At 52.0% G+C, this 21,136-nt stretch overlaps 2 protein-coding genes across 2 annotated transcripts in view; both read left to right on the top strand.

Moving 5' to 3' along the window:
* Window positions 1-21,136, top strand: part of LOC135561317 (uncharacterized) — a 755,535-nt gene that overhangs the window by 630,209 nt on the left and 104,190 nt on the right. The gene's annotated exons all lie outside the window — the stretch shown is intronic.
* The window catches only part of tle3a (TLE family member 3, transcriptional corepressor a), a 191,914-nt gene that overhangs the window by 130,938 nt on the left and 39,840 nt on the right, over window positions 1-21,136 (top strand). Inside the window, exons 11-12 of the mRNA XM_065002855.1 lie at window positions 1,441-1,587; window positions 3,622-3,754. Coding sequence (XP_064858927.1) covers window positions 1,441-1,587; window positions 3,622-3,754 — 280 coding nt within the window. The remainder of the gene's footprint in view (window positions 1-1,440; window positions 1,588-3,621; window positions 3,755-21,136) is intronic.

Below are 21,136 nucleotides of genomic sequence, written 5' to 3' on the forward strand. Positions count from 1 at the left end.
GGTGTAATACTCAGTAGTCTCTACTAATAACAACATACAGGTGTAGTACTCAGTAGTCTATACTAATAACAACAACATTGTAGACCTCCACAAGTCTGGTTCATCTTTGGGAGCAATTTCCAAACACCTGAAGGTACCACGATCATCTGTACAAATAATAGTACGCAAGTATAAACACCGTGGGACCACGCAGCCGTCATACCGCTCAGGAAGGAGACGCGGTCTGTCTCCTAGAGATGAACGTACTTTGGTGCGAAATGTACAAATCAATCCCAGAACAACAGCAAAAAAGGACCGTGTGAAGATTCAAGAGGAAACAGGTACAAAAGTATCTATATCCACAGTAAAACGAATCCTATATCGACATAGCCCGAAAGGCCGCTCAGCAAGGAAGAAGCCACTGCTCCAAAACCGCCAAAAAAAAGCCAGACTACGGTTTGCAACTGCACATGGGGACAAAGATCGTACTTTTTGGAGAAATGTCCTCTGGTCTGATGAAACTAAAATAGAACTGTTTGACCATAATGACTGTAATGAATGTTTGGAGGAAAAAGGGGGAGGCTTGCAAGCCGAAGAACACCATCCCAACCGTGAAGCACGGGGGTGGCAACATCATGTTGTGGGGGTGCTTTGCTGCAGGAGGGACTGGTGCACTTCACAAAATAGATGGCATCATGAGGAAGGAAAAATCTGTGGATATATTGAAGCAACATCTGAAGACATCAGTCAGGAAGTTAAAGCTTGGTCGCAAATGTCTTCCAAATGGACAATGACCCCAAGCATACTTCCAAAGTTGTGGCAAAATGGCTTAAGGACATCAAAATCAAGGTATTGGAGTGGCCATCACAAAGCCCTGACCTCAATCCTATAGAACATTTTGGGCAGAACTGAAAAAGCGTGTGCGAGCAAGGAGGCCTACAAACCTGACTAAGTTACACCAGCTCTGTCAGGAGGAATGGGCCAAAATTCACCCAACTTATTGTGGGAAGCTTGTGGAAGGCTACCTGAAACGTTTGACCCAAGTTAAACAATTTAAAGGCAACGCTACCAAATACTAATTGAGTGTATGTAAACTTCTGACCCACTGGGAATGTGATGAAAGAAATAAAAGCTGAAATAAATCATTCTCTCTACTCCTATTCTTCTACTATTATACATTTCACATTCTTAAAATAAAGTGGTGATCCTAACTGACCTAAAACAGGGACTTTTTACTAGGATTAAATGTCAGGAATTGTGAAAAAATGAGTTTAAATGTATTTGGCGAAAGGTATATGTAAACTTTTGACTTCAACTGTACTGTATCCCGGCACGTCTTAGTGACTTAGTACAATAAGGGGTGTGGTTGCTGGATGTTAGTGGGCGTGGTTTGTCCTGTAAGTGTGTTTCCATAGTTACTTAGGCGTGTCCTCAGAGTGATTATTTGTTTGTTTACTCCAGGACCCCGCTACCCCTCGGCCTAGCCCCGCTCACTCGCCCGAGGGGAACGGCATCGGTAAGCCCCGCCCCCAGAAGGACACGCCCACCAGCCCCGCCTCTGTAGCGTCGTCCAGTAGCACGCCCTCCTCCAAGAACAAGGAAAACCATGTAAAGAACGTTGTGTGTGTGTGACGAGAGAGCTATGAAACTGGAAAGGGAAGGATGGCAGGATTCAGTGATAAAAATGTAGTCGTGGCAACCGCTGTAGTCCTTCCAGAGTTTAGAGACTGCTATTTATTAAAACCTTATTAGTTACAATAGAGATGAAGATTAATTCATCATTAATAAATAAATAATTAATTGAGATTAATTTAAACTGCTTCCCAAATGGAATCAAATTCCCAACATACGTTTGACCAAGACACTAAGAAATCCCAAATATGACTCTGTTCACAGGGCAGAAATATGTAAGTATAAAATGTTGGGTTAGTTGAGTCCAGTGAGCTGTTAGAGACAGAGAATCTGATTCTACAGCAACTAGAAGACAGGAGCCTCGCTACATATTACCTCTCCTCTCTCTGGCTGATGTACAGTCATCTACTGGTAACAGACAGGACAGGGAAACAGACAGGACAGGGAAACAGACAGGGAAACAGACAGGACTGGGAAACAGACTGGACAGGGAAACAGACTGGACAGGGAAACAGACTGGACAGGGAAACAGACTGGACAGGGAAACAGACAGGACTGGGAAACAGACAGGGAAACAGACAGGACTGGGAAACAGACAGGACTGGGAAACAGACAGGACAGGGAAACAGACAGGACTGGGGGAAACAGACAGGACTGGGGGAAACAGACAGGACAGGGAAACAGACAGGGAAACAGACAGGACTGGGGGAAACAGACAGGACTGGGGAGCAGACAGGACAGGGAAACAGACTGGACAGGGAAACAGACAGGACTGGGAAACAGACTGTACAGGGAAACAGACAGGACTGGGAAACAGACAGGGAAACAGACTGGACAGGGAAACAGACAGGACAGGGAAACAGACAGGGAAACAGACAGGACTGGGAAACAGACAGGACAGGGAAACAGACAGGGAAACAGACAGGACTGGGGGAAACAGACAGGACTGGGGGAAACAGACAGGACTGGGGGAAACAGACAGGACAGGGAAACAGACAGGGAAACAGACAGGACTGGGGGAAACAGACAGGACTGGGAAGCAGACAGGACAGGGAAACAGACTGGACAGGGAAACAGACTGGACAGGGAAACAGACTGGACAGGGAAACAGACTGGACAGGGAAACAGACTGGACAGGGAAACAGACTGGACAGGGAAACAGACTGTACAGGGAAACAGACTGTACAGGGAAACAGCCAGGACTGGGAAACAGACAGGGAAACAGACTGGACAGGGAAACAGACAGGACAGGGAAACAGACAGGGAAACAGACAGGACTGGGAAACAGACAGGACTGGGAAACAGACTGGACAGGGAAACAGACAGGACAGGGAAACAGACAGGACAGGGAAACAGACAGGACAGGGAAACAGACAGGGAAACAGACAGGACTGGGAAACAGACTGGACAGGGAAACAGACTGGACAGGGAAACAGACAGGACTGGGAAACAGACAGGGAAACAGACAGGACTGGGAAACAGACAGGACTGGGAAACAGACAGGGAAACAGACAGGACTGGGGGAAACAGACAGGACTGGGGGAAACAGACAGGGAAACAGACAGGGAAACAGACAGGGAAACAGACTGGACTGGGAAACAGACAGGACTGGGAAACAGACAGGATTGGGAAACAGACTGGGAAACAGACAGGACTGGGAAACAGACAGGACAGGGAAACAGACTCGACAGGGAAACAGACTGGACTGGGTGAACAGACTGGACAGGGAAACAGACTGGACAGGGAAACAGACTGGACAGGGAAACAGACTGGACAGGGAAACAGACTGGACAGGGAAACAGACTGGACTGGGAAACAGACAGGACAGGGAAACAGACAGGGAAACAGACAGGACAGGGAAACAGACAGGACAGGGAAACAGACAGTTAAAGCCACTGAAGAGTGACTGCAAAGCATTTGGCGGGCCCACATTTGTTAATCCCTCTCCATTTCTCTATCTATCCCTCTTCCTCTCTCCGTCCCTCCCCCTCTCTCTCTCCTCTTGTGCAGAATGACAAGTCATCAATTCCAGGCCTGAAGTCGACCACCCCCACCCCTCGTAGCGATGCCCCCACCCCAGGCACCTCCACCACTCCTGGGCTGCGGCCCATCCTGGGCAAACCCCCTGGCATGGAGGCTCTGGGTTAGTACTGCATTCTCACTGGCAATCTCTGCCTGCGTCCCAAACACAACCCACTACTTTTAATTAGGCCCATAGAGCTCTGGTCAAAAATAGTCTATTACCAGAATGCTAACAAAATTAGCACAAGTTTCGAATGGAGGCAAATATGATACTGTGCGCAAACAAAAATAACCTATTGCAAAGACAAGCAGTCCAGTTCACGAAGTTCTACATATATAGGTAGGAGCTACCGAATGTTATTTTGGTGAGTTTTACAAGCGAATATGCACAGGCGGCTTATGGTAGAGAAACGAACATTCAATTATCTGGCAACAGCTCTAGTAGACATTCTAGCTCTGCTTTATCTCCTAACGTATTGCGCAAGTTAAGTGCATGTATTTACTTAAAAAGTAGCTACAAATATAAAAATGTATTGAAAAACCGACCCGTCGCTATTTCCCCTGGTATACCGCCCAAACCGTCTGCCGAACAGGCCCGAAACGCTTCATCAGTGCATCTCACCTGTTTCTCCAACAGTCAGTTCCTCCACATAGAGATGCTCGTCCATAAATACTGCTCCTCCGTAAATACTGCTCCTCCATAGGTACTGCTCCTCCCTCCATAGGTACTGCTCCTCCCTCCATAGGTACTGCTCCTCCCTCCATAGGTACTGCTCCTCCGTAAATACTGCTCCTCCGTAAATACTGCTCCTCCATAGGTACTGATCCTCCCTCCATAGGTACTGCTCCTCCATAGGTACTGCTCCTCCCTCCATAGGTACTGCTCCTCCGTAAATACTGCTCCTCCATAGGTACTGCTCCTCCCTCCATAGGTACTGCTCCTCCCTCCGTAAATACTGCTCCTTCATAGGTACTGCTCCTCCCTCCATAGGTACTGCTCCTCCCTCCATAGTTACTGCTCTTCCATAGGTACTGCTCCTCCCTCCATAGTTACTGCTCCTCCATAGGTACTGCTCCTCCATAGTACTGCTCCTCCATAGTTACTGCTCCTCCATAGGTACTGCTCCTCCATAGGTATTGCTCCTCCCCCCTCCATAGTTACTGCTCTTCCATAGGTACTGCTCCTCCCTCCATAGTTACTGCTCTTCCATAGGTACTGCTCCTCCCTCCATAGTTACTGCTCTTCCATAGGTACTGCTCCTCCCTCCATAGTTACTGCTCCTCCATAGGTACTGCTCCTCCCTCCATAGGTACTGCTCCTCCATAGGTACTGCTCCTCCCTCCATAGGTACTACTCCTCCATAGGTACTGCTCCTCCCTCCATAGGTACTGCTCCTCCGTAAATACTGCTCCTCCATAGGTACTGCTCCTCCCTCCATAGGTACTGCTCCTCCGTAAATACTGCTCCTCCATAGGTACTGCTCCTCCCTCCATAGGTACTGCTCCTCCCTCCATAGTTACTGCTCTTCCATAGGTACTGCTCCTCCCTCCATAGTTACTGCTCCTCCATAGTACTGCTCCTCCATAGGTACTGCTCCTCCATAGTACTGCTCCTCCATAGTTACTGCTCCTCCATAGGTACTGCTCCTCCGTAGTTACTGCTCCTCCGTAGTTACTGCTCCTCCATAGGTACTGCTCCTCCATAGGTACTGCTCCTCCATAGTTACTGCTCCTCCATAGGTACTGCTCCTCCATAGTTACTGCTCCTCCATAGGTACTGCTCCTCCATAGGTACTGCTCCTCCATAGTTACTGCTCCTCCATAGGTACTGCTCCTCCATAGTTACTGCTCCTCCATAGGTACTGCTCCTCCATAGTTACTGCTCCTCCGTAGTTACTGCTCCTCCGTAGGTACTGCTCCTCCCTCCATAGTTACTGCTCTTCCATAGGTACTGCTCCTCCCTCCATAGTTACTGCTCTTCCATAGGTACTGCTCCTCCCTCCATAGGTACTGCTCCTCCCTCCATAGGTACTGCTCCTCCCTCCATAGTTACTGCTCTTCCATAGGTACTGCTCCTCCCTCCATAGTTACTGCTCTTCCATAGGTACTGCTCCTCCCTCCATAGTTACTGCTCTTCCATAGGTACTGCTCCTCCCTCCATAGTTACTGCTCCTCCATAGGTACTGCTCCTCCATAGGTACTGCTCCTCCATAGATACTGCTCCTCCATAGGTACTGCTCCTCCATAGGTACTGCTCCTCCGTAGTTACTGCTCCTCCATAGGTACTGCTCCTCCCTCCATAGTTACTGCTCTTCCATATGTACTGCTCCTCCCGCCATAGTTACTGCTCCTCCATAGGTACTGCTCCTCCGTAAATAATGCTCCTCCGTAGTTACTGCTCCTCCCTCCATAGTTACTGCTCTTCCATAGGTACTGCTCCTCCCTCCATAGTTACTGCTCTTCCATAGGTACTGCTCCTCCCTCCATAGTTACTGCTCCTCCATAGGTACTGCTCCTCCGTAAATAATGCTCCTCCGTAGTTACTGCTCCTCCCTCCATAGTTACTGCTCCTCCCTCCATAGTTACTGCTCTTCCATAGGTACTGCTCCTCCCTCCATAGTTACTGCTCTTCCATAGGTACTGCTCCTCCCTCCATAGTTACTGCTCCTCCATAGGTACTGCTCCTCCCTCCATAGGTACTGCTCCTCCATAGGTACTGCTCCTCCCTCCATAGGTACTGCTCCTCCATAGGTACTGCTCCTCCCTCCATAGGTACTGCTCCTCCCTCCATAGATACTGCTCCTCCATAGGTACTGCTCCTCCCTCCATAGTTACTGCTCTTCCATAGGTACTGCTCCTCCCTCCATAGTTACTGCTCCTCCATAGGTACTGCTCCTCCATAGTTACTGCTCTTCCATAGGTACTGCTCCTCCCTCCATAGGTACTGCTCCTCCATAGGTACTGCTCCTCCCTCCATAGGTACTGCTCCTCCATAGGTACTGCTCCTCCCTCCATAGGTGCTGCTCCTCCATAGGTACTGCTCCTTCATAGGTACTGCTCCTCCATAGATACTGCTCCTCCATAGGTACCAGTCCTCCCTCCATAGTAACTGCTCCTCCCTCCATAGTTACTGCTCCTCCATAGGTACTGCTCCTCCCTCCATAGTTACTGCTCCTCCATAGGTACTGCTCCTCCCTCCATAGGTACTGCTCCTCCATAGGTACTGCTCCTCCATAGTTACTGCTCTTCCATAGGTACTGTTACTGCTCTTCCATAGGTACTGCTCCTCCCTCCATAGGTACTGCTCCTCCATAGGTACTGCTCCTCCCTCCATAGGTGCTGCTCCTCCATAGGTACTGCTCCTCCATAGGTACTGCTCCTCCATAGATGCTGCTCCTCCATAGGTACCAGTCCTCCCTCCATAGTAACTGCTCCTCCCTCCATAGTTACTGCTCCTCCATAGGTACTGCTCCTCCCTCCATAGTTACTGCTCCTCCATAGGTACTGCTCCTCCCTCCATAGGTACTGCTCCTCCCTCCATAGGTACTGCTCCTCCATAGGTACTGCTCCTCCATAGGTACTGCTCCTCCCTCCATAGTTACTGCTCCTCCATAGGTACTGCTCCTCCCTCCATAGGTACTTCTCCTCCCTCCATAGGTACTGCTCTGCCCTCCATAGTTACTGCTCCTCCATAGTTACTGCTCCTCCCTCCATAGGTACTGCTCCTCCCTCCATAGGTACTGCTCCTCCCTCCATAGTTACTGCTCCTCCATAGTTACTGCTCCTCCCTCCATAGGTACTGCTCCTCCATAGGTACTGCTCCTCCATAGGTACTGCTCCTCCATAGGTACTGCTCCTCCCTCCATAGGTACTGCTCCTCCCTCCATAGGTACTGCTCCTCCATAGGTACTGCTCCTCCATAGGTACTGCTCCTCCCTCCATAGGTACTGCTCCTCCATAGGTACTGCTCCTCCATAGGTACTGCTCCTCCTCCATAGGTACTGCTCCTCCCTCCATAGGTACTGCTCCTCCATAGGTACTGCTCCTCCATAGGTACTGCTCCTCCCTCCATAGTTACTGCTCCTCCATAGGTACTTCTCCTCCCTCCATAGGTACTTCTCCTCCCTCCATAGGTACTGCTCTGCCCTCCATAGTTACTGCTCCTCCATAGTTACTGCTCCTCCCTCCATAGGTACTGCTCCTCCCTCCATAGGTACTGCTCCTCCCTCCATAGTTACTGCTCCTCCATAGTTACTGCTCCTCCCTCCATAGGTACTGCTCCTCCATAGGTACTGCTCCTCCATAGGTACTGCTCCTCCATAGGTACTGCTCCTCCCTCCATAGGTGCTGCTCCTCCATAGGTACTGCTCCTCCCTCCATAGATACTGCTCCTCCATAGGTACTGCTCATCCCTCCATAGGTGCTGCTCCTCCATAGGTACTGCTCCTCCATCCATAGGCACTGCTCCTCCATAGGTACTGCTCCTCCCTCCATAGATACTGCTCCTCCATAGGTACTGCTCCTCCCTCCATAGGTACTGCTCCTCCCTCCATAGATACTGCTCCTCCCTCCATAGGTACTGCTCCTCCCTCCATAGGTACTGCTCCTCCATAGGTACTGCTCCTCCCTCCATAGGTACTGCTCCTCCCTCCATAGTTACTGCTCCTCCATAGGTACTGCTCCTCCGTAAATAATGCTCCTCCGTAGTTACTGCTCCTCCCTCCATAGTTACTGCTCTTCCATAGGTACTGCTCCTCCCTCCATAGTTACTGCTCTTCCATAGGTACTGCTCCTCCCTCCATAGTTACTGCTCTTCCATAGGTACTGCTCCTCCCTCCATAGTTACTGCTCCTCCATAGGTACTGCTCCTCCCTCCATAGGTACTGCTCCTCCCTCCATAGGTACTGCTCCTCCATAGGTACTGCTCCTCCCTCCATAGGTACTGCTCCTCCCTCCATAGGTACTGCTCCTCCATAGGTACTGCTCCTCCCTCCATAGGTACTGCTCCTCCCTCCATAGATACTGCTCCTCCATAGGTACTGCTCCTCCCTCCATAGTTACTGCTCTTCCATAGGTACTGCTCCTCCCTCCATAGTTACTGCTCCTCCATAGTTACTGCTCCTCCATAGGTACTGCTCCTCCCTCCATAGGTACTGCTCCTCCATAGGTACTGCTCCTCCATAGTTACTGCTCTTCCATAGGTACTGTTACTGCTCTTCCATAGGTACTGCTCCTCCCTCCATAGATACTGCTCCTCCATAGGTACTGCTCCTCCCTCCATAGGTGCTGCTCCTCCATAGGTACTGCTCCTCCATAGATGCTGCTCCTCCATAGGTACCAGTCCTCCCTCCATAGTAACTGCTCCTCCCTCCATAGTTACTGCTCCTCCATAGGTACTGCTCCTCCCTCCATAGTTACTGCTCCTCCCTCCATAGTTACTGCTCCTCCATAGGTACTGCTCCTCCCTCCATAGGTACTGCTCCTACCTCCATAGGTACTGCTCCTCCATAGGTACTGCTCCTCCATAGGTACTGCTCCTCCCTCCATAGTTACTGCTCCTCCATAGGTACTGCTCCTCCCTCCATAGGTACTTCTCCTCCCTCCATAGGTACTGCTCTGCCCTCCATAGTTACTGCTCCTCCATAGTTACTGCTCCTCCCTCCATAGGTACTGCTCCTCCCTCCATAGGTACTGCTCCTCCCTCCATAGTTACTGCTCCTCCATAGTTACTGCTCCTCCCTCCATAGGTACTGCTCCTCCATAGGTACTGCTCCTCCATAGGTACTGCTCCTCCATAGGTACTGCTCCTCCCTCCATAGGTGCTGCTCCTCCATAGGTACTGCTCCTCCCTCCATAGATACTGCTCCTCCATAGGTACTGCTCCTCCCTCCATAGGTGCTGCTCCTCCATAGGTACTGCTCCTCCATCCATAGGCACTGCTCCTCCATAGGTACTGCTCCTCCCTCCATAGATACTGCTCCTCCATAGGTACTGCTCCTCCCTCCATAGGTACTGCTCCTCCCTCCATAGATACTGCTCCTCCATAGGTACTGCTCCTCCCTCCATAGTTACTGCTCTTCCATAGGTACTGCTCCTCCCTCCATAGTTACTGCTCCTCCATAGGTACTGCTCCTCCATAGTTACTGCTCTTCCATAGGTACTGCTCCTCCCTCCATAGGTACTGCTCCTCCATAGGTACTGCTCCTCCCTCCATAGGTACTGCTCCTCCATAGGTACTGCTCCTCCCTCCATAGGTGCTGCTCCTCCATAGGTACTGCTCCTTCATAGGTACTGCTCCTCCATAGATACTGCTCCTCCATAGGTACCAGTCCTCCCTCCATAGTAACTGCTCCTCCCTCCATAGTTACTGCTCCTCCATAGGTACTGCTCCTCCCTCCATAGTTACTGCTCCTCCATAGGTACTGCTCCTCCCTCCATAGGTACTGCTCCTCCATAGGTACTGCTCCTCCATAGTTACTGCTCTTCCATAGGTACTGTTACTGCTCTTCCATAGGTACTGCTCCTCCCTCCATAGGTACTGCTCCTCCATAGGTACTGCTCCTCCCTCCATAGGTGCTGCTCCTCCATAGGTACTGCTCCTCCATAGGTACTGCTCCTCCATAGATGCTGCTCCTCCATAGGTACCAGTCCTCCCTCCATAGTAACTGCTCCTCCCTCCATAGTTACTGCTCCTCCATAGGTACTGCTCCTCCCTCCATAGTTACTGCTCCTCCATAGGTACTGCTCCTCCCTCCATAGGTACTGCTCCTCCCTCCATAGGTACTGCTCCTCCATAGGTACTGCTCCTCCATAGGTACTGCTCCTCCCTCCATAGTTACTGCTCCTCCATAGGTACTGCTCCTCCCTCCATAGGTACTTCTCCTCCCTCCATAGGTACTGCTCTGCCCTCCATAGTTACTGCTCCTCCATAGTTACTGCTCCTCCCTCCATAGGTACTGCTCCTCCCTCCATAGGTACTGCTCCTCCCTCCATAGTTACTGCTCCTCCATAGTTACTGCTCCTCCCTCCATAGGTACTGCTCCTCCATAGGTACTGCTCCTCCATAGGTACTGCTCCTCCATAGGTACTGCTCCTCCCTCCATAGGTACTGCTCCTCCCTCCATAGGTACTGCTCCTCCATAGGTACTGCTCCTCCATAGGTACTGCTCCTCCCTCCATAGGTACTGCTCCTCCATAGGTACTGCTCCTCCATAGGTACTGCTCCTCCCTCCATAGGTACTGCTCCTCCCTCCATAGGTACTGCTCCTCCATAGGTACTGCTCCTCCATAGGTACTGCTCCTCCCTCCATAGTTACTGCTCCTCCATAGGTACTTCTCCTCCCTCCATAGGTACTTCTCCTCCCTCCATAGGTACTGCTCTGCCCTCCATAGTTACTGCTCCTCCATAGTTACTGCTCCTCCCTCCATAGGTACTGCTCCTCCCTCCATAGGTACTGCTCCTCCCTCCATAGTTACTGCTCCTCCATAGTTACTGCTCCTCCCTCCATAGGTACTGCTCCTCCATAGGTACTGCTCCTCCATAGGTACTGCTCCTCCATAGGTACTGCTCCTCCCTCCATAGGTGCTGCTCCTCCATAGGTACTGCTCCTCCCTCCATAGATACTGCTCCTCCATAGGTACTGCTCATCCCTCCATAGGTGCTGCTCCTCCATAGGTACTGCTCCTCCATCCATAGGCACTGCTCCTCCATAGGTACTGCTCCTCCCTCCATAGATACTGCTCCTCCATAGGTACTGCTCCTCCCTCCATAGGTACTGCTCCTCCCTCCATAGATACTGCTCCTCCCTCCATAGGTACTGCTCCTCCCTCCATAGGTACTGCTCCTCCATAGGTACTGCTCCTCCCTCCATAGGTACTGCTCCTCCCTCCATAGTTACTGCTCCTCCATAGGTACTGCTCCTCCGTAAATAATGCTCCTCCGTAGTTACTGCTCCTCCCTCCATAGTTACTGCTCTTCCATAGGTACTGCTCCTCCCTCCATAGTTACTGCTCTTCCATAGGTACTGCTCCTCCCTCCATAGTTACTGCTCTTCCATAGGTACTGCTCCTCCCTCCATAGTTACTGCTCCTCCATAGGTACTGCTCCTCCCTCCATAGGTACTGCTCCTCCCTCCATAGGTACTGCTCCTCCATAGGTACTGCTCCTCCCTCCATAGGTACTGCTCCTCCATAGGTACTGCTCCTCCCTCCATAGGTACTGCTCCTCCCTCCATAGATACTGCTCCTCCATAGGTACTGCTCCTCCCTCCATAGTTACTGCTCTTCCATAGGTACTGCTCCTCCCTCCATAGTTACTGCTCCTCCATAGTTACTGCTCCTCCATAGGTACTGCTCCTCCCTCCATAGGTACTGCTCCTCCATAGGTACTGCTCCTCCATAGTTACTGCTCTTCCATAGGTACTGTTACTGCTCTTCCATAGGTACTGCTCCTCCCTCCATAGATACTGCTCCTCCATAGGTACTGCTCCTCCCTCCATAGGTGCTGCTCCTCCATAGGTACTGCTCCTCCATAGATGCTGCTCCTCCATAGGTACCAGTCCTCCCTCCATAGTAACTGCTCCTCCTCCATAGTTACTGCTCCTCCATAGGTACTGCTCCTCCCTCCATAGTTACTGCTCCTCCTCCATAGTTACTGCTCCTCCATAGGTACTGCTCCTCCCTCCATAGGTACTGCTCCTACCTCCATAGGTACTGCTCCTCCATAGGTACTGCTCCTCCATAGGTACTGCTCCTCCCTCCATAGTTACTGCTCCTCCATAGGTACTGCTCCTCCCTCCATAGGTACTTCTCCTCCCTCCATAGGTACTGCTCTGCCCTCCATAGTTACTGCTCCTCCATAGTTACTGCTCCTCCCTCCATAGGTACTGCTCCTCCCTCCATAGGTACTGCTCCTCCCTCCATAGTTACTGCTCCTCCATAGTTACTGCTCCTCCCTCCATAGGTACTGCTCCTCCATAGGTACTGCTCCTCCATAGGTACTGCTCCTCCATAGGTACTGCTCCTCCCTCCATAGGTGCTGCTCCTCCATAGGTACTGCTCCTCCCTCCATAGATACTGCTCCTCCATAGGTACTGCTCCTCCCTCCATAGGTGCTGCTCCTCCATAGGTACTGCTCCTCCATCCATAGGCACTGCTCCTCCATAGGTACTGCTCCTCCCTCCATAGATACTGCTCCTCCATAGGTACTGCTCCTCCCTCCATAGGTACTGCTCCTCCCTCCATAGATACTGCTCCTCCCTCCATAGGTACTGCTCCTCCCTCCATAGGTACTGCTCCTCCATAGGTACTGCTCCTCCCTCCATAGGTACTGCTCCTCCCTCCATAGTTACTGCTCCTCCATAGGTACTGCTCCTCCGTAAATAATGCTCCTCCATAGTTACTGCTCCTCCCTCCATAGTTACTGCTCTTCCATAGGTACTACTGCTCCTCCCTCCATAGTTACTGCTCTTCCATAGGTACTGCTCCTCCCTCCATAGTTACTGCTCCTCCATAGGTACTGCTCCTCCCTCCATAGTTACTGCTCCTCCCTCCATAGGTACTGCTCCTCCATAGGTACTGCTCCTCCCTCCATAGGTACTGCTCCTCCCTCCATAGGTACTGCTCCTCCATAGGTACTGCTCCTCCCTCCATAGGTACTGCTCCTCCCTCCATAGATACTGCTCCTCCATAGGTACTGCTCCTCCCTCCATAGTTACTGCTCTTCCATAGGTACTGCTCCTCCCTCCATAGTTACTGCTCCTCCATAGGTACTGCTCCTCCCTCCATAGGTACTGCTCCTCCATAGTTACTGCTCTTCCATAGGTACTGCTCCTCCCTCCATAGGTACTGCTCCTCCATAGGTACTGCTCCTCCCTCCATAGGTGCTGCTCCTCCATAGGCACTGCTCCTTCATAGGTACTGCTCCTTTATAGGTACTGCTCCTCCATAGGTACTGCTCCTCCATAGTTACTGCTCTTCCATAGGTACTGCTCCTCCCTCCATAGGTACTGCTCCTCCATAGGTACTGCTCCTCCCTCCATAGGTGCTGCTCCTCCATAGGTACTGCTCCTCCATAGGTACTGCTCCTCCATAGGTACTGCTCCTCCATAGATACTGCTCCTCCATAGGTACCAGTCCTCCCTCCATAGTAACTGCTCCTCCCTCCATAGTTACTGCTCCTCCATAGGTACTGCTCCTCCCTCCATAGTTACTGCTCCTCCATAGGTACTGCTCCTCCCTCCATAGGTACTGCTCCTCCCTCCATAGATACTGCTCCTCCATAGGTACTGCTCCTCCCTCCATAGGTACTGCTCCTCCATAGGTACTGCTCCTCCATAGTTACTACTCTTCCATAGGTACTGCTCCTCCCTCCATAGGTACTGCTCCTCCCTCCATAGGTTCTGCTCCTCCATAGGTACTGCTCCTCCCTCCATAGTTACTGCTCCTCCATAGGTACTGCTCCTCCCTCCATAGGTACTGCCGCTCCTCCATAGGTACTGCTCCTCCCTCCATAGTTACTGCTCCTCCCTCCATAGTTACTGCTCCTCCCTCCATAGTTACTGCTCCTCCATAGGTACTGCTCTGCCCTCCATAGTTACTGCTCTGCCCTCCATAGTTACTGCTCCTCCCTCCATAGTTACTGCTCCTCCCTCCATAGTTACTGCTCCTCCATAGGTACTGCTCCTCCCTCCATAGGTACTGCTCCTCCCTCCATAGGTACTGCTCCTCCCTCCATAGATACTGCTCCTCCATAGGTACTGCTCCTCCCTCCATAGTAACTGCTCCTCCATAGGTACTGCTCCTCCATAGGTACTGCTCCTCCATAGGTACTGCTCCTCCCTCCATAGATACTGCTCCTCCATAGGTACTGCTCCTCCCTCCATAGGTGCTGCTCCTCCATAGGTACTGCTCCTCCCTCCATAGGTACTGCTCCTCCATAGGCACTGCTCCTCCATAGGTACTGCTCCTCCCTCCATAGGTACTGCTCCTCCCTCCATAGGTACTGCTCCTCCATAGGTACTGCTCCTCCCTCCATAGGTACTGCTCCTCCATAGGTACTGCTCCTCCCTCCATAGGTACTGCTCCTCCCTCCATAGATACTGCTCCTCCATAGGTACTGCTCCTCCATAGGTACTGCTCCTCCCTCCATAGTAACTGCTCCTCCATAGGTACTGCTCCTCCATAGGTACTGCTCCTCCATAGGTACTGCTCCTCCCTCCATAGATACTGCTCCTCCATAGGTACTGCTCCTCCCTCCATAGGTGCTGCTCCTCCATAGGTACTGCTCCTCCCTCCATAGGTACTGCTCCTCCATAGGCACTGCTCCTCCATAGGTACTGCTCCTCCCTCCATAGGTACTGCTCCTCCCTCCATAGGTACTGCTCCTCCATAGGTACTGCTCCTCCCTCCATAGGTACTGCTCCTCCATAGGTACTGCTCCTCCCTCCATAGGTACTGCTCCTCCCTCCATAGATACTGCTCCTCCATAGGTACTGCTCCTCCCTCCATAGTTACTGCTCTTCCATAGGTACTGCTCCTCCCTCCATAGTTACTGCTCCTCCATAGGTACTGCTCCTCCCTCCATAGGTACTGCTCCTCCATAGTTACTGCTCTTCCATAGGTACTGCTCCTCCCTCCATAGGTACTGCTCCTCCATAGGTACTGCTCCTCCCTCCATAGGTGCTGCTCCTCCATAGGTACTGCTCCTCCATAGGTACTGCTCCTCCAGAGATGCTGCTCCTCCATAGGTACCAGTCCTCCCTCCATAGTAACTGCTCCTCCCTCCATAGTTACTGCTCCTCCATAGGTACTGCTCCTCCCTCCATAGTTACTGCTCCTCCCTCCATAGTTACTGCTCCTCCATAGGTACTGCTCCTCCCTCCATAGGTACTGCTCCTCCCTCCATAGGTACTGCTCCTCCATAGGTACTGCTCCTCCATAGGTACTGCTCCTCCCTCCATAGTTACTGCTCCTCCATAGGTACTGCTCCTCCCTCCATAGGTACTTCTCCTCCCTCCATAGGTACTGCTCTGCCCTCCATAGTTACTGCTCCTCCATAGTTACTGCTCCTCCCTCCATAGGTACTGCTCCTCCCTCCATAGGTACTGCTCCTCCCTCCATAGTTACTGCTCCTCCATAGTTACTGCTCCTCCCTCCATAGGTACTGCTCCTCCATAGGTACTGCTCCTCCTAGGTACTGCTCCTCCATAGGTACTGCTCCTCCATAGGTACTGCTCCTCCATAGGTACTGCTCCTCCCTCCATAGGTGCTGCTCCTCCATAGGTACTGCTCCTCCCTCCATAGGTACTGCTCCTCCATAGGTACTGCTCCTCCCTCCATAGGTGCTGCTCCTCCATAGGTACTGCTCCTCCATCCATAGGCACTGCTCCTCCATAGGTACTGCTCCTCCCTCCATAGATACTGCTCCTCCATAGGTACTGCTCCTCCCTCCATAGGTACTGCTCCTCCCTCCATAGATACTGCTCCTCCCTCCATAGGTACTGCTCCTCCCTCCATAGGTACTGCTCCTCCATAGGTACTGCTCCTCCCTCCATAGGTACTGCTCCTCCCTCCATAGTTACTGCTCCTCCATAGGTACTGCTCCTCCGTAAATAATGCTCCTCCGTAGTTACTGCTCCTCCCTCCATAGTTACTGCTCTTCCATAGGTACTGCTCCTCCCTCCATAGTTACTGCTCTTCCATAGGTACTGCTCCTCCCTCCATAGTTACTGCTCTTCCATAGGTACTGCTCCTCCCTCCATAGTTACTGCTCCTCCATAGGTACTGCTCCTCCCTCCATAGGTACTGCTCCTCCCTCCATAGGTACTGCTCCTCCATAGGTACTGCTCCTCCCTCCATAGGTACTGCTCCTCCCTCCATAGGTACTGCTCCTCCATAGGTACTGCTCCTCCCTCCATAGGTACTGCTCCTCCCTCCATAGATACTGCTCCTCCATAGGTACTGCTCCTCCCTCCATAGTTACTGCTCTTCCATAGGTACTGCTCCTCCCTCCATAGTTACTGCTCCTCCATAGGTACTGCTCCTCCCTCCATAGGTACTGCTCCTCCATAGTTACTGCTCTTCCATAGGTACTGCTCCTCCCTCCATAGGTACTGCTCCTCCATAGGTACTGCTCCTCCCTCCATAGGTGCTGCTCCTCCATAGGCACTGCTCCTTCATAGCTACTGCTCCTCCATAGGTACTGCTCCTCCATAGGTACTGCTCCTCCATAGTTACTGCTCTTCCATAGGTACTGCTCCTCCCTCCATAGGTACTGCTCCTCCATAGGTACTGCTCCTCCCTCCATAGGTGCTGCTCCTCCATAGGTACTGCTCCTCCATAGGTACTGCTCCTCCATAGATACTGCTCCTCCATAGGTACCAGTCCTCCCTCCATAGTAACTGCTCCTCCCTCCATAGTTACTGCTCCTCCATAGGTACTGCTCCTCCCTCCATAGTTACTGCTCCTCCATAGGTACTGCTCCTCCCTCCATAGGTACTGCTCCTCCCTCCATAGATACTGCTCCTCCATAGGTACTGCTCCTCCCTCCATAGGTACTGCTCCTCCATAGGTACTGCTCCTCCATAGTTACTACTCTTCCATAGGTACTGCTCCTCCCTCCATAGGTACTGCTCCTCCCTCCATAGGTACTGCTCCTCCATAGGTACTGCTCCTCCCTCCATAGTTACTGCTCCTCCATAGGTACTGCTCCTCCCTCCATAGGTACTGCCGCTCCTCCATAGGTACTGCTCCTCCCTCCATAGTTACTGCTCCTCCCTCCATAGTTACTGCTCCTCCCTCCATAGATACTGCTCCTCCATAGGTACTGCTCTGCCCTCCATAGTTACTGCTCTGCCCTCCATAGTTACTGCTCCTCCCTCCATAGTTACTGCTCCTCCCTCCATAGTTACTGCTCCTCCATAGGTACTGCTCCTCCCTCCATAGGTACTGCTCCTCCCTCCATAGGTACTGCTCCTCCCTCCATAGATACTGCTCCTCCATAGGTACTGCTCCTCCCTCCATAGGTACTGCTCCTCCATAGGTACTGCTCCTCCATAGGTACTGCTCCTCCATAGGTACTGCTCCTCCCTCCATAGATACTGCTCCTCCATAGTTACTGCTCCTCCCTCCATAGGTACTGCTCCTCCATAGGTACTGCTCCTCCTAGGTACTGCTCCTCCATAGGTACTGCTCCTCCATAGGTACTGCTCCTCCATAGGTACTGCTCCTCCCTCCATAGGTGCTGCTCCTCCATAGGTACTGCTCCTCCCTCCATAGATACTGCTCCTCCATAGGTACTGCTCCTCCCTCCATAGGTGCTGCTCCTCCATAGGTACTGCTCCTCCATCCATAGGCACTGCTCCTCCATAGGTACTGCTCCTCCCTCCATAGATACTGCTCCTCCATAGGTACTGCTCCTCCCTCCATAGATACTGCTCCTCCCTCCATAGGTACTGCTCCTCCCTCCATAGGTACTGCTCCTCCATAGGTACTGCTCCTCCCTCCATAGGTACTGCTCCTCCCTCCATAGTTACTGCTCCTCCATAGGTACTGCTCCTCCGTAAATAATGCTCCTCCGTAGTTACTGCTCCTCCCTCCATAGTTACTGCTCTTCCATAGGTACTGCTCCTCCCTCCATAGTTACTGCTCTTCCATAGGTACTGCTCCTCCCTCCATAGTTACTGCTCTTCCATAGGTACTGCTCCTCCCTCCATAGTTACTGCTCCTCCATAGGTACTGCTCCTCCCTCCATAGGTACTGCTCCTCCCTCCATAGGTACTGCTCCTCCATAGGTACTGCTCCTCCCTCCATAGGTACTGCTCCTCCCTCCATAGGTACTGCTCCTCCATAGGTACTGCTCCTCCCTCCATAGGTACTGCTCCTCCCTCCATAGATACTGCTCCTCCATAGGTACTGCTCCTCCCTCCATAGTTACTGCTCTTCCATAGGTACTGCTCCTCCCTCCATAGTTACTGCTCCTCCATAGGTACTGCTCCTCCCTCCATAGGTACTGCTCCTCCATAGTTACTGCTCTTCCATAGGTACTGCTCCTCCCTCCATAGGTACTGCTCCTCCATAGGTACCAGTCCTCCCTCCATAGTAACTGCTCCTCCCTCCATAGTTACTGCTCCTCCATAGGTACTGCTCCTCCCTCCATAGTTACTGCTCCTCCATAGGTACTGCTCCTCCCTCCATAGGTACTGCTCCTCCCTCCATAGATACTGCTCCTCCATAGGTACTGCTCCTCCCTCCATAGGTACTGCTCCTCCATAGGTACTGCTCCTCCATAGTTACTACTCTTCCATAGGTACTGCTCCTCCCTCCATAGGTACTGCTCCTCCCTCCATAGGTACTGCTCCTCCATAGGTACTGCTCCTCCCTCCATAGTTACTGCTCCTCCATAGGTACTGCTCCTCCCTCCATAGGTACTGCCGCTCCTCCATAGTTACTGCTCCTCCCTCCATAGTTACTGCTCCTCCCTCCATAGTTACTGCTCCTCCATAGGTACTGCTCTGCCCTCCATAGTTACTGCTCTGCCCTCCATAGTTACTGCTCCTCCCTCCATAGTTACTGCTCCTCCCTCCATAGTTACTGCTCCTCCATAGGTACTGCTCCTCCCTCCATAGGTACTGCTCCTCCCTCCATAGATACTGCTCCTCCATAGGTACTGCTCCTCCCTCCATAGGTACTGCTCCTCCATAGGTACTGCTCCTCCATAGGTACTGCTCCTCCCTCCATAGATACTGCTCCTCCATAGGTACTGCTCCTCCCTCCATAGGTGCTGCTCCTCCATAGGTACTGCTCCTCCCTCCATAGGTACTGCTCCTCCATAGGCACTGCTCCTCCATAGGTACTGCTCCTCCCTCCATAGGTACTGCTCCTCCCTCCATAGGTACTGCTCTTCCATAGGTACTGCTCCTCCCTCCATAGTTACTGCTCCTCCATAGGTACTGCTCCTCCCTCCATAGGTACTGCTCCTCCATAGTTACTGCTCTTCCATAGGTACTGCTCCTCCCTCCATAGGTACTGCTCCTCCATAGGTACTGCTCCTCCCTCCATAGGTGCTGCTCCTCCATAGGTACTGCTCCTCCATAGGTACTGCTCCTCCATAGATGCTGCTCCTCCATAGGTACCAGTCCTCCCTCCATAGTAACTGCTCCTCCATAGTTACTGCTCCTCCCTCCATAGGTACTGCTCCTCCCTCCATAGGTACTGCTCCTCCATAGGTACTGCTCCTCCCTCCATAGTTACTGCTCCTCCATAGGTACTGCTCCTCCCTCCATAGGTACTGCTCCTCCCTCCATAGTTACTGCTCCTCCATAGGTACTGCTCCTCCCTCCATAGGTACTGCTCCTACCTCCATAGGTACTGCTCCTCCATAGGTACTGCTCCTCCATAGGTACTGCTCCTCCCTCCATAGTTACTGCTCCTCCATAGGTACTGCTCCTCCCTCCATAGGTACTGCTCCTCCCTCCATAGGTACTGCTCTGCCCTCCATAGTTACTGCTCCTCCATAGTTACTGCTCCTCCCTCCATAGGTACTGCTCCTCCCTCCATAGGTACTGCTCCTCCCTCCATAGGTACTGCTCCTCCCTCCATAGTTACTGCTCCTCCATAGTTACTGCTCCTCCCTCCATAGGTACTGCTCCTCCATAGGTACTGCTCCTCCATAGGTACTGCTCCTCCCTCCATAGTTACTGCTCCTCCATAGGTACTGCTCCTCCCTCCATAGTTACTGCTCCTCCATAGGTACTGCTCCTCCCTCCATAGGTACTGCTCCTCCCTCCATAGATACTGCTCCTCCATAGGTACTGCTCCTCCCTCCATAGGTACTGCTCCTCCATAGGTACTGCTCCTCCATAGTTACTACTCTTCCATAGGTACTGCTCCTCCCTCCATAGGTACTGCTCCTCCCTCCATAGGTACTGCTCCTCCATAGGTACTGCTCCTCCCTCCATAGTTACTGCTCCTCCATAGGTACTGCTCCTCCCTCCATAGGTACTGCCGCTCCTCCATAGGTACTGCTCCTCCCTCCATAGTTACTGCTCCTCCCTCCATAGTTACTGCTCCTCCCTCCATAGTTACTGCTCCTCCATAGGTACTGCTCTGCCCTCCATAGTTACTGCTCTGCCCTCCATAGTTACTGCTCCTCCCTCCATAGTTACTGCTCCTCCCTCCATAGTTACTGCTCCTCCCTCCATAGTTACTGCTCCTCCATAGGTACTGCTCCTCCCTCCATAGGTACTGCTCCTCCCTCCATAGGTACTGCTCCTCCCTCCATAGATACTGCTCCTCCATAGGTACTGCTCCTCCCTCCATAGGTACTGCTCCTCCATAGGTACTGCTCCTCCATAGGTACTGCTCCTCCATAGGTACTGCTCCTCCCTCCATAGATACTGCTCCTCCATAGGTACTGCTCCTCCCTCCATAGGTGCTGCTCCTCCATAGGTACTGCTCCTCCCTCCATAGGTACTGCTCCTCCATAGGCACTGCTCCTCCATAG

The sequence above is a fragment of the Oncorhynchus nerka genome, linkage group LG17 (assembly GCF_034236695.1).
Source record: "Oncorhynchus nerka isolate Pitt River linkage group LG17, Oner_Uvic_2.0, whole genome shotgun sequence".
NCBI classification, from domain to species: domain Eukaryota; kingdom Metazoa; phylum Chordata; class Actinopteri; order Salmoniformes; family Salmonidae; genus Oncorhynchus; species Oncorhynchus nerka.